The 13,729-nt window shown below is 41.0% G+C and overlaps 1 protein-coding gene across 4 annotated transcripts in view; it reads right to left on the bottom strand.

The window, feature by feature from the left end:
• Positions 1-13,729, bottom strand: part of Myo5b (myosin VB) — a 385,932-nt gene that overhangs the window by 210,384 nt on the left and 161,819 nt on the right. For all 4 annotated transcript variants that reach the window (XM_013075970.3, XM_087192987.1, XM_087192980.1 and 1 more), the window contains exons 2-3: positions 7,985-8,095; positions 705-876 (exon numbers count right to left, since the gene is read on the bottom strand). In XM_013075970.3, the coding sequence (XP_012931424.1) occupies positions 705-876; positions 7,985-8,095 (283 nt within the window). The remainder of the gene's footprint in view (positions 1-704; positions 877-7,984; positions 8,096-13,729) is intronic.

Below are 13,729 nucleotides of genomic sequence, written 5' to 3'. Positions count from 1 at the left end.
GCTGGGCACCTCAGGCATCACTATAATCAAGAATAAGACTGGGGCTCTGCAGCACAACCAGGACAGTTTCCACAGAGATGCTCCCTGGTCCAACTCCCCAATCAAGTTTCCAACTTGTCTGCTTCTCAAGCAACAGTTCACCAGGTTTTATTTTTGTCATATCACCTAACAAAACTCAAAGGGTACAAAGAAACCAACAATTGGAATATGAGAAAAGGATAAGTTTTAAGAAAAATATGATCATTTCAGGACTTTGTTTTAAGCATTTGTTATGGATTTCCTCATTAATTCAACAAAGATTCATCAAGCATCATGTTTATACATAGGCAAGTGAGAAGGTCAGAGAGAAAGGCAGCCTTTTGAAGCAGAAAGCATAAGCCAGGCTTATATGTACAGGTGTGTATTTCATGGTGAGAGTATACACCAGAGCTAGGATACTGTGATGGACCTACTGCTATCTTATGAATCCAAGGACAAGCCTAAACCAGCTGCCCCACTGGGTATGGCCCCTTTCTTCCTTGGTTGAACTGTGATTAACACCAGCCATCCTGAGGCAAAGGCAGCTTGTCATGTTCACTGATTGCAAATGTTTTGAGGGATTCAGATGAGAAGTACTTGAACATGAGCAAAAAATCAAGAATCTTAACCATTTAATAAACTAACATCTAAACAAAAGCATTTTCAAACAGATGTCCCCTACTTACCACAGTAAGTGTAGATATGGTTGGACTCCAGGAAACGGACCTTCAGGTTATGTAAAACTGCAGGCTCATGGAGATAGCTAAGGGCAGTAAGATCATTTTCTCCCACCAAGATATCGGGATTCCGTAAGAAGGGCAGCTGGTTGCTTTGGACATCAATTGGGTATTCTCGAATCTAAAGAATGCAAGTAGCAAACACAATGAGGCAGTTATTAAACCTGTATTCATTGTCTTATCTTCTTGGCTAAAATCATTACCCTAAAATGACCCTAAGTGCTTAAGATAAATAATGTTTTAAAGAAAGGCAAGCTGAACAAAATACCTGTGTTTCCATGAGAGACGAGCCCAGGTGGAAAATTTACTGATAATATAATCTCAGTGTAGCAACATAAAAGACCAACATAAGAAATTCAGGAAACACAACCAAATTTAGGAGCACTTTTGCTTCTTAATAAAGAAAGTACTCAGTTTTTAATTCTAGTTGGCACAGGGGTAGCTCTTTCTCCCACTGAGGAGACTTTCCTTGATTGGTTGCATTTACTGGTGAGATTTACTTGTATTTTCCTCCAATCCACATATTTCCCATGTATTTGGATTATCTGCAATTGAGGCCCTGTGCTCTATAACTGGTCTCTGTTTGTACCACTTGCACATATATTTCTCCAAACCTAACTGCAACTTCCTCTAGGGTAACAATTTTGCTTTTACCTAAAGTACAGTTAAGAACTTGGGATATATATGTGCAATCAAGGAGCAGGGTTCTACATCTTATGCTCAAACCTCAGATGAGAGCTTTCTACTGTACTTTTTTTGACATATCATTTGGACTATATAAGTCCACAAAAGTGTTTGAGAGGACAAGTGAAGCTATACACATGTACATGGACAGTAATTTATAAAAGGTGGAGGTGGTATTTTAAACATCTAAGCAGGAGGAAGTTGGCTGGTGTTCACCATGTTTTATCTGACCATTAAATTTCTAATAGTGTTCTTGAGAATAATCTGGGAAGTTTTCCTGATCTAGACTTACATTTTGAGAACTCTGGAATAGGGCCTAGGAATCTGGAGTTTAAAAAAAAACTCCAATTTTTTATATAAATGGCCTATGGATCATATTTTAAGAATTACTGTTCCATGTAAGACTTTTTAGGAAATTCCATGGACACAGATTCAACTTGCTGGGGTAACAGTCAATTTTTAAGAAAATGAACTATCACTGCTCTCTCTCTAGGCCCTACTTTTAAATGGCCTTGCACAACCAAATCTTAAGGTAAAGCCACCGAGTAAAGTATAATGTTTGTGAGTGCTGAAATAAAATGTAGTAACAGATCCAGAAATAAAATGCAAACATGTATAGAAAATTTGCACATAATGGTAAAATTATAAACAAATGGGTATAAGGAATTTTTAAAATATTAGTAGTAGGTAAATTAGCCATTAGGGAAAAATCAAGTGTTTCATTCTCAAACTAAAAAATAATTTAGATATAAAAACTTAAAAATAAAGCCCAAAAGAATTAAGGTGAAAATCAGAAAATATTTGTATAAGTTTGAGGAAAAAGAACTTTTGAAGGATGATTTAAAAAAAAGCTAGAACTACAAAAAATATTAATAAATTTGGCTATAATATAGAACTTTAAAACTATCATAAAACACACCACCTACAAAGTCAGTCTGGGGAAGGGGTCAAGTATTCTGTATTACACAACAGAATTCATACTCTTCATGTCTAGAGTTTTTAAAAATCAAGAAGAAAACTAACAGCTCCAACAGAAAGTTGAGCACAGTATACGAATCACAAAATAAGAAACAAATGGATGGCATATGAAAAATTATTCATGTTGGCCACTCACCAAAGAAATGCAAATAAAAGACTTTAGCACTAATATTATCCACCAGAGAGGTAAAGGCCTAAAGACTTAAGAAGACCCTCACAGGAAGAGTGTGGGCAACCAGGTCCACCCCATATGGGTGCAGACTGGCCCTACCTCTCTGGAAGGCAGTAAGTGATAGGGTCTCTGAATTTTTCCTTCAAAGAACCCTTCTTAACTTAAAATAATCTTACAAGTAAACAAAAATACAGACACACTAAAACTATAAATAGTGAAGATCGAATGTGACAGACCCATATAGATGGTCAGGTAGTTACCCACAGTATTCTCCTGAATTAAAAAAAAAAAAGCAATACAGATGTAGTATACAAAAGTAGCCCACTTATTTAAAACTATGTATTAAAGTCTATCTGGAACAATGTCTCACAAAATGCTATTGGTTATATCTGTTAGTGTGATTTTCTTCTGTGTATAAGTTGTTTTTCATTTTTCTTTTTAAATCAAGGTTCTTTTCTTTCTGTGAAATGTTTTATGTGCATTATACTTTCTCTATTCAGGAAACTAGCAAACAACTATCATGGAGACAATGCAGCAAAAAGCTCCACAAGATGGGAACAAATGAAAATAGAATGCTGAGGGTTGATTTTAGTTCATTAAATTCTAGAGTTGGTAGCTGTGTTAGTTTTTTCATTACTGTAATAAAATATATGAGATAATCAACTTATAAGGAAAAATCACTTATTCTGACTCATAGTTTCAGAGGTTTCAGTCGATCTTTGGCTCTACTGCTTTGGGCCTGTGCAAGGTACAACATCATGGCAGGGAGTGTGTGGTGCATCCAAGAGGTTCACTTCCTGGTGGGCAGAAGCAAAGAGAGAGGGGAAGGGGCTGGAGTTCCTACACCCCCTTTAAGGGCGCACCCCAATGATCTAGCTTCCTTCCACAGGCCTCAACTCCTACAAGTTCTACCCCTCCCTATAGCACCACAGGCTGGCAACAAATCACGTAACATATGCACCTTTGAGGAATATTCAAGGCTCAAACTCCATCATCCAAGTCAGCAGTGTCACTGGGACTCTGCAAAGCCTCCCTCCATAAACCATTCTAACAACATCCACTGGAGATGTCCAGCAACTCTCCACGCCAACCCCCCATCCCCTTGGCAAGTAGTACAGGGATGGTCAAGCACGGAGCCGCAGCCCTCATTCCACCTTGTCCTTCTATATTCAGATTGGAAAGCCATAATCTCAGCCCAATGTCTGCACACCCCAAGGCAGAAACACTAGCATTCTATCTTTTCTCAAAGGAATCCCCTCTCAGAAGACTTCCCACAATCGTGTAGCGGCAAATGCATATGCAATTTTGTGAAAACATGCCCACAAATAGGCTAGTGGTTACAGTAAAATTGATAAGGGTAAAAATGCCAGAGGAGCAGAAAAGAGGCAGGAGCTGCAAGCTCAGCACTCCAAGCTACAGATGGATGAGTGGACATCCAGAGGGAAGGAGAGACTTAAGAATAGATTTTTGTTGTTGACAGGAATTTGAATCTAACACAGCTACTACTGTCCAACATTTACAGCTAACTATGGCTCCAGAGGTGCTGAGTATTTGCAATGACTGCAACATCAAAGATGAGGAACACACTATAATATTGAACAAGTCATATTACTCCTAAATTTGTTTATGAGAGATGTAGGCACAACATTCCTAAAGCAAAGATGCTGGTCCTTGTATTGGCAGCTGGGTGGAGATTGAACAGAAATGAAAATATCTTTATTTATAAAATACTATTTTATATTTAAAAATAAAACTGTTAGGCTTACTTCAATACTTTTGATAATATATACTTGAAATATTTAAACAGATGTAGGCTTGCATCATCTTGCCACAATTCCACAAAACGTTATAGTAGGCTTGGATACACTGAGAGCACACTACTCCCTGTAAAGCTCATCTATTCCCCATCTTCCTCTCCCTCATGAACGGAAGTCAGGCCCTTGCACATAGGGAGCATTCACTTTCAAGGTGGCTGACAGAGGGTGGATACAAACTCAGTTGAAAAACAATCTAAAGCCAAAAACCATGGTAACAGGGGGAGAGTTTTCCTAGCCACTAGAGGGCAGGAGTAGAGCAGTTTGTAAGGGAGGAGGGGCCAGGAAAGAGACTTATCTGGCCAGTTACACTCCAGTCAAAGCATGAGAGTGCCACATATATCCAAGGATTGCATCTTCTAAAACACCTGATCTACTTTAGAGGCAGGGTTCTAGACTAAGGGTTAGCACACAGACAGCTTATACTTATCACGGCTCTGAGGAGAAAAAGGTAGAAGACACAATCCTTTTCACATCAGAGTTAATATAAAATACATTATGGTAGGTAACATAAGCCAGACACAGAAACGCAAACACTGTATAAATACACTTGTATAAAGTACCTGGAACAATGTCACAGAGACAGAAAGTAGAATGGTGTCTTCCAGGGGATGGGGAAGGGGACTGGAAAGTTAATGTTGAATGAGGACAGAGTATCAGTTATACAAAATGAATGGTTTATGGAGGGAGGCTTTGCAGAGTCCCAGTGACACTGCTGACTTGGTGATGGTTCCACAATGCAGAAGCCACTCAAGTGAACATTTAAATATGGTTAACATGGTAAATCTTATGTTACATATGTTTTGCCACAATAATCATGAATGAATGAAGGTTAAGCAGTGAAAAGCCTAAATACCCTGTAAAAGTACAAGATAGATCAGGAGTAAGGTGCAAGATCCTGCCATTAGCCCAGGGTTAGGATACTTTCTCTAGCAGATAATCTGACTGTAACCTTTTGCCACTGCAGTGACTTTGCAGGCTGGGAGAGCAGCTGGGTCAGATATCCTGCCAGCAAGGATGGTTTCTGCTTCAGAGGAGATGCTTTGTGAGCATTCAGCATCCAGCCACACAGCTTCTATGCTCTTGCCTCTGGTGCACAGTGTCTGAGTTGCTCAGAGTTAACTGAGAGCAAACCACAGCCCGTGAGTGACCTGGACAGACTCAGACAATCAGCCTGTTATTTCTCCACAGCTGCTGATCTCCAGTCCCAGGGTTCCTTCTGATTCCATGCTGACTGCCCTCAAAACCAAGGAGGGCAGAAATGGGCCCTGGGAAGCTGCCAGATTAGTCATGCAGAGCCGAATCTGTGTGCAGCCAGAGAGGCCAGCATCTGCTCTGTTTAGCAACATGGCAGATCATTCCTCACTACCTCTGTACAACTTTTAAAAACACCCACCCACTTGAAAAGATCAACTGCAATGAAATCTGTTGGAGTAGAAGACACTAGTCAAGTGGGTGGATTAATTTCATTTCATTTCAGGCATGGGGTGGGAAGTTATTCAACATGGTAAACAGGATTCCATCTGCTAGGGGGTTTTTTTGCAGTTCAAAACCAACAAAAAGGGGTTAGCAAAATCTGCTGGCAGCTAGAGAAAGGTTAGGGCCACACTTTCTTACAAACTTACAGGGCCTCCTCCAGTTTTAACAAGTGGCATGTGCAAGTTGATACAAAACAGAAGTTAGTAGGAGAATGTTCAAGCATTGGGTTAATCACTAAACCATTAGGAAATGGAGACCAGACCAAAGTGCTTGAAAAAAATGAAAAACAATGAGACAGTAAATAGTTCAGTGTGAAAGGACATGAAACAGAATTTGTGTTGCTGGAAGTCAGAGGGGGCCAATAATCATGCCAAACCAACCTTGCCTCCAAGCAACTCCTGCTCTACAGGCCAAACAATCTACCCCAAAGCTAATTCTTGATGTCTTCCCACCTCTTTGTTGAAAACCTAGTTCTCTCCCTGTCTCTCCCACTCTATACCCTACATGAACTACTGCCTGCATCCTCAGCCAGTGGTGACCTGACTATTCTGGGGTCAAGGTACACTGGTTTCCTTTCCTTCCCTTGTGCACACCCAAAAGAGACTTTTAGGTCTCGGGGATGTGGCACACACAGCTCTACCAGGGTACTCTACTCTCAGCCCACAGCACCCTGACCCTCCAGCTGACTTCTTTCATACCCTCTCATCAACAATTTTAGCCTTGCTGAGCAGCCAGGCCACAGTAGGTTCTTAAATCTGTTCTCCCACACCTCATATACTTGGTGCCATGTTTTGATTTGTCATGGAGATGCTGTCTCATTTCTATTTTGTGTTCACTGTCTCATCTAACACAGAGCTACTTGAAAAGGTAGGGCTGCAACTTCCACCTATCTGATCCAGTACAGTGCAGGGTGAGCATTAAATATGTGAAATGCACAAACTACTGTGGGCTGATCACAAAATGCTCATGAAAAGGGAAAATTGAATTAGACTTCTTAGGAGGAAAAGAATCACAATTACTACCTTGTCTCTCTCTCTCTCTTTTTTTTTTTTTTGGTGCCAGGGATAGAACTCAGGACCTTCCGCTTGTGAGGCAAGTGATGGAACCACTGAGGTAAATCCCTGGCCCAACCTTGTCTCTTTTAAAGGAAACAACTTGAAAATCCTAACAAAAAAGAATGTTCTTTACAGAAGCTAACATATGCAGAGTTATGTGCCAGGTACCACTTTAAGTACTTATTACGTCTTAACTCAGTTTATTCTCAAAATCTCTTTAGATAAATTACCATCTCCATTTTTGCACAGGAAGTAATAGGCACTACTGTGGTTCATATTGAGAATGTCCCCCAAAGTCTCATGTGCTCTGAGGTAGGGCTTGTGGAAGGTGACTGCATCATGGGAGCACTGTGGTCATCAGGTGGGGCCTGGTCAGAAGAGGCAGGGCACTAAGGGTGCGACCTGCAAGAGTGAATCTCCTTTCTGTCCCACTCCTCCTTTCTCTGCTTCCTGGATGCCTTGACGTGAGCAGCTCCCCTCCACCCAGGCCCTTTCACCAAACACTTCCTGGCCTGGAGCAAGCGACAACGGACTATAACCACTAACCAAAATAAACCCATCCTCCTTTAGGCAGTTTAAGTGTTAAGTATTGTGTCTTAGTGACGAAGAAAGTGACTAAGGCACCAAAAGAATACTAGCTTGATCAAGGTCATAAAGCCAGTAATGACCCAGCCAGGATCCAACCAAGCAGGCTGGCTCCAAAGCCCATGCTTTCACACCATATCTGCAGTGTCCCTTGGGATAGCTCCTTTCTTTCACCACCCACACATGCCTCAACCCTACAGAGGGGATTTCTTGTTCCCGCCAATCTACCAAATAAGATTCTTGCCCCATACATTGATGAATTCTCCACTGTTAACTCTAATGGAAACTTACCATGTGATGAGCACCCTCATGGTTTAGTACTTTCTTACTTATTCTCATCAGTAGCAACAACAAAAAAGTAATCCAGAGTCTCAGAAGCTTTAATGACCAGGAAAAACCTAAGCGCACAATGTACCATAAAATCCTAACCAGCTTCCCTCCCACTTCAGGACCAGCACTTACAGTTTCATCTTCCAGTTTGAGCTGGAGACTCTTTTCTCCCTCTTTATAGTCCTTGGTTAGTTCAGCTGAGCTCCACACTTCATCTGGGTCAGGAATCCAGACCCTTGTGTACTGAAAGATAAGAGAAGAAACTTAGGTACAAAGTGGAAGCATTACATTTCTAAACACACATCTAGCAGGGATCCGTCAGGCAAACTTTTAAAACAATCTGCACACATCTTTCTTCCTCTTCATTTCAAAACACAAGGTGATCCAATATCATGATAACAGATAAATAACTCACAGGATTGATAGCAGAGGGCACCTTCTAACTCTTAAGAAAACATTACAAATCGATGGAATTAGAATTCTGCGAAAGACCACTAAGCATACATTTGATTATATCTGCAAGAGTTTTGCATTATCCTTTCAGAGTGATTAAAGAAAAAAAAAAGAAAGAAAAGAAAAAGAAAAGGCAATGTCAGAAAGAAGATCTAGCATGCTAAAAGCAACAAAACCACACACATAAAAACCAAGACTTAGAGCCAATCTTCACAGTTTGGGAAACCCTGCTCTGATATTTTGCATTCAGGGGTCAAGCCATTTTCCCACAGAAAAGTGGTCAACAAATTCAACGCATACTTCAGCATCCTAAATTGTCAACCACTTAGATTTCTTTGTGCATTCTTTAAGCCAGAAACATCACCCAAAATTCTTACTCCCCAATCCCCAGTTGCTATCCTGATTTGGAGACAAAGTCATTTAAGCGGGCCAAGTTCTGGTGGGAAAGAACACAGGCCTTCTTGGTAAGCAGTAAGACAGGGAGTAGTTGCCTTCACTGATAGCTGGACACATCTCTACTTCACTCTGATTCTCAGTCCCGGTTGCATGTTAAAATCACCCAGGAAGCTCTGAAAATATAAACTGTGGGTTCCACCTCAGACTAAGTCAGGGTCTGGGGTGACAGAAAAGGTCCTCAGGGGGGACATGCATGTGCTACCCTCAATTGCAACATTTGGATCTACTACTGCTATCACTCCTGGTCTCCCCTTCATACAGCTGTCAAATTCTGAATTTTCCTCTCTCAGCTAAGGGATTTCCATGGGGCTCCTTTGCTTTAGCAGCTGTGTGTATGTGTACACACATACATGCAATTTTTGTGCCACACAGTATTCTTAGCAAACCTGAAACAAATGGCTCTTTTGACCAAAAGGTTAGCCACAACGTATGCTTGGGTCAGAATAATCCACACTGGGTCAGCTGAGTAATAGCTCTAAACACAGGCCTTATGGCCAGTCAGCTACCTGTGTACAAGCAGCCAGCTGGCTCTATTTGGGTTCCGTCTTTTTTTAAGACACTATTTGCCTCCTGGTGGTCACTGGTGTTTGTTTTTTAAAGCAAACCTTGAGTCCTGCCATACTTGTCTCTAGTTCACTATCGAACAGTGGAAGTCCTAAGCCAATACAATCAGAAAACTAATCAATGAGAAAGCAAACATTGCCCCATTTATATCCTTTTATATCCTTCACATTCAACCTCAGGGTAGGTGGCCAAAGTCATGTTTTCTTTCTGGTATTACAAAGAAAAAGACTCACAGAATCATAACCTTCTCCCTGTGTCCCAAGCCTGTCTCAGAGCATGATATTACAGTTATCTTTACAGTAAGATACCATAGCACTTTATAATATCAACTTTATAGTTACAGTGTCTGAGAGCTTCTGAGTAAAATATAATCTCCAGAGAAAACTTTCTGAGCACTTGCCAACCTCAACAGTCAGAATTCTTTTTACCCTCAGGTGTTTTAACTGACCTTCTCCACAATCATATAAGCCCACCACCCACTCAGCTGCAACTATAAGATGCTGTCCCTAAGCTTTGGGTGAGTGGCCTTTTTTCAGCCTCGCTATAGCTCTCTGGTCACTATGCAGAATTATGTTCCTAGAACTTCCCCTCTGGTCAGCACACCCAAGAAAGTTTGCCCAAAACAAAAGTCTCCACTCTGTGAAAATGATGTCCATCATGGCTCAAGATACCACTTTGACAAATAAACAAGGAAGAAACAGAGGAAATCCCAGCAAATACAGAATGGAGGTGGGGCCTAGTGTGGCCTTCACCCCACTGCCCATGTGCCACTCACTGCATAGTTAACTGTAGCCAGCACTGGGAGAATCTGCTGCCTGCCTACTTCCTCTGTTCAATTCCTATTCTGAGAGTGCATTTATCTTTCAATTTATATAAATCTCGCTTCTGTAAGTAGACTGAAAGTACCCAGTAGGCAGAAAATTGAGTTCTGTATTCTCTCATATTCACAGAACCTACAACAGCATCAAGGGTGTAGTAAGATCCTAATGATCCTATATTTAGCTCTTCCCTCCTTCCTGTGAGGACCTTGGCACCACCATAACCTAGGAACATGTTAAGAACACAGACCCTCAGCCTTCACCCAGACCCACTCAATCATCCTGACCACTGTCTGATCCTGCAACATGGTCTCACACTTCTTCACCTGGGAATGGGTTGGCAAACTACAGCTGGGGGCCAAAGCTGGCACCATGCCTTTTTTTGTACAGTCCCTGAGTTTAAAATGGATTTTAAACTTTCAAATGGTTAAAAATATCAAAAGACTGATAGTAACATAACATGAAAAAAATTACACAAAAGTCAAATTTCGATGTATATAAACAAAGTTTTCCTGTAACACAGCCACACTCATTCTCATACTACGTATGGCTACTTTCACACTTCAATTATAGAGCTGAGTTGTTGTGACAGACACCCTATGGCTCAAAGCCTATGCATGGCTTGTGTCTAAGATGTACCCCCCAAAGCCTCAGGCAGTCACAGGAGGGGCTTTTTCAGAGGTGGCTGGATCTAGAGTGTGTGACATTGGGATTGATTCTTGGTACAATGCTTGGCTCACAGGCTCTGTGATTAAGGTTGTGAGTGCTACCCGCCCTAAGTAGCCTGCATAAGATATAAGGGATAGAAAGAGCTGTGTTGTTGCTTTTGCTACCTTCTACCTGTCATGAACTGGTGCCCCTCTGCCATGTGCCACCCTGCCTTGGAGCTAGCTGATTATGGACGGTAACCTCTACAAACTGAAAGCCAAATAAACCTTTCCTCCTTTAACTTGGGGTGTCGAGTATTGTCTCAGCAGCTAGAAAAGTAACTAAGACTGCCTATAATATTTGCTGCCTGGCCCATTACAGAAAGTACCAACAGAAAGGCCAACCTCTGCCTTGTACTTGCTACCTCTTCTGGCATTAGTGTCCTTTCTTTACCTGCTTGTCTTGGCAGAGTTCTAAATCTAGCACCGCCTCCTCACTGAAGACTAAGTCAGCCCTACTCAACCATGAGGTCCCACAATAAACCCTTCTCTGGTTAGTTTCTTTCTGGTTTTGCAGTTATTTCTTTCACATCAGTTTCACCTCATTTCTGCAAGATTGTTCAGGTACACTATCAGGCATCTTTTTATCCTTGGGACCTAGCACATCCTTGCCACATAGCTAATGTTTGCTAAATGTTCACTAAGCACAAAAACAATCAATAGAATGTACATTTATGGAGCACTTAGTTTATACCAAAAATACACTGTGGTAAGTCCCACATGACCCAGTACAGTACAAACATGGAAATCCCTGAATGAACTTCGGGAACCTTTAAAGTCTAGTTTGGCAGATAATTCCCATAAAATATTCTCTAATCGGGTGGATACGACCAATACCTAAGGAAAATAAGAACTACCCAGTGTGAGAAGGAGAAACAGGGTAGGCAAAAAGTTAATGACAACTTAGAGAGGAAGAGGGTAGTGAAATTCTTATATAATTTTTAGGATACTGTATATGTAGATCTGATCAAGAAAGCCTTATGCTCAAATCCAGTAAACATTTGACACCTACTATGTGCCTGCTGTGGGCTAGATGCCATCATACATTTCTTCCATCTCTACATTAAAGACATTACAGATATTGCATTGAGATTATAGGAGTTCACTGTTATACCAGAATGACATCAACCCTCTGTTCTGAGGGCACACGGTAGTTGGCATCTGTAGCCCCCTCATTAACTCCCATCTGTTTCTTGCTTCACCTTTATCCTACTTCATGGATTCTCAGCCTGAAGCTCCTGGTGTGCAAGGCTATTTACCCAAAGTCATGTTACCACACATGATGAGCGATTTAGTGGATGTCCAAGGGTAATCTACCCATAATCAAATTTCACATGCTCACTCTGCAAACAATCACTCACCATTCCTTCCCACCCTCCACAAGACCCACCAACCTCAGGGAAGATGCATGGCCTCCAGAGCAGTATATGATCAGTGCAAATTAAACACCAAGAGACCCACAGAGAGAAACTAAAGTAGAGAGAGACAAGAACAAAACTAGCTAGTAAAGACCTAAGGATGGAAGAAAGACATGTCTCAGTTCAGAGATTAATGATTTAGAGGGGATGAGTTTCTTTTTAGAGTGAGGAAAATCTAACTAGGCAAAAGTAATGGTTATGCAGTATCATGAATATACTAAATGCCAATGAATTGTTTAGTTTTATATTTTGTGACTTTCCTCTCAATTTAGAAATAAATACACCACACACATTGTGAGTGCAAGAGTGCCAATAGTATCTTCTGCACCCTTTCCTTGCGTGGGTTTTGGCTACTAGCCTATGGGAAAACAGTAAGATAAAAATATATTCTCACAGAAGGTTATTTTATGAGCCATATGGAAATGCTCTACAACCAAGGTTCTGAGTTGCCTCTTAATTTTTCTCACCTTCAAATAATTCCTTTGAACAAATCTGACCTCTACCGGCTTTACTATGAGGCAGCAGACTGTTGAAAAGACAATCTCACCCATGTAACTTAATTATAGGTCCACCCAATCTATCACTATCCTGTGTTAAACATACTTAATTCCATCATATCAATGTAAATACAATAGCAAGTCTGACCTAATTATCAAGGAAGAGATTTTGATTTTGAATAGAGCTCCACATGTTAACTAGAGAAGACAGATGCCTCCATTAAATACAGAGGCATTAGTACTGAGCTGTTCTTCCAGCCCCTGTTCATTTCTTTCATCTCTGCAGGGCTAGCTCCAGTGGCAACTCAAGGAGTGGCTGCCTGCAAACACAGTGCTCAACCCTGGCTGCATTTAAAAATCACCTAGGGAGCTTTCTATCAATTCCCATGCCAGGCAACATCCCAGACTATTTACATCAATGTCTGAGGGTGGGAACCAGGCAATGTTTTTGAAGCTGCCCAGATGAATCCCCTGAGCAAGCTAAGTTGAGAACTAGTAGTCCATGTGCCTTGACTAGGTAACTGGACACATAGACCCTCATATGCCCAGATGCCTCATTCCACTGGCTTTTATGAAATCCCAGCCTGCAGATTCTCTCTCCTGATATCTAAGGAACTCTCCAAAAGGTCCAGTAAAAATGTAAATACAATGTCTAAAAGAGCACATCATTTACCATTTATGTGAATTTTCATGCAGTATAGCACAGTGGTTAAGTATAGAATTCTAACCTCCACTTATTAGCTTAAGTTAATGCACGGGTCTGAGGCCTGTTTTCTTCAGTTAAACAATAGAGTAAAAATTATACCTACTGCATAAAGTTTTCTAAGAATTAAAGAAGAACTGTGGTGCAGAGTACATGAGTATTACCCAATGATGATGGTGATGATATTGTGTACCATGTGTCTGGAAAGGTCCTGATGGAATTTTTGGATAAGATTGGGGAATGGGAATAGAAAAATAAGCC

This window comes from Heterocephalus glaber, unplaced genomic scaffold (assembly GCF_053883595.1).
Source record: "Heterocephalus glaber isolate CG9 unplaced genomic scaffold, H.glaber_assembly_v1.0 deba00000331, whole genome shotgun sequence".
NCBI lineage: Eukaryota > Metazoa > Chordata > Mammalia > Rodentia > Bathyergidae > Heterocephalus > Heterocephalus glaber.
The sequence above is the reverse complement of the archived record's forward strand: the minus strand, read 5'-3'. Positions and strand labels throughout refer to the sequence as shown.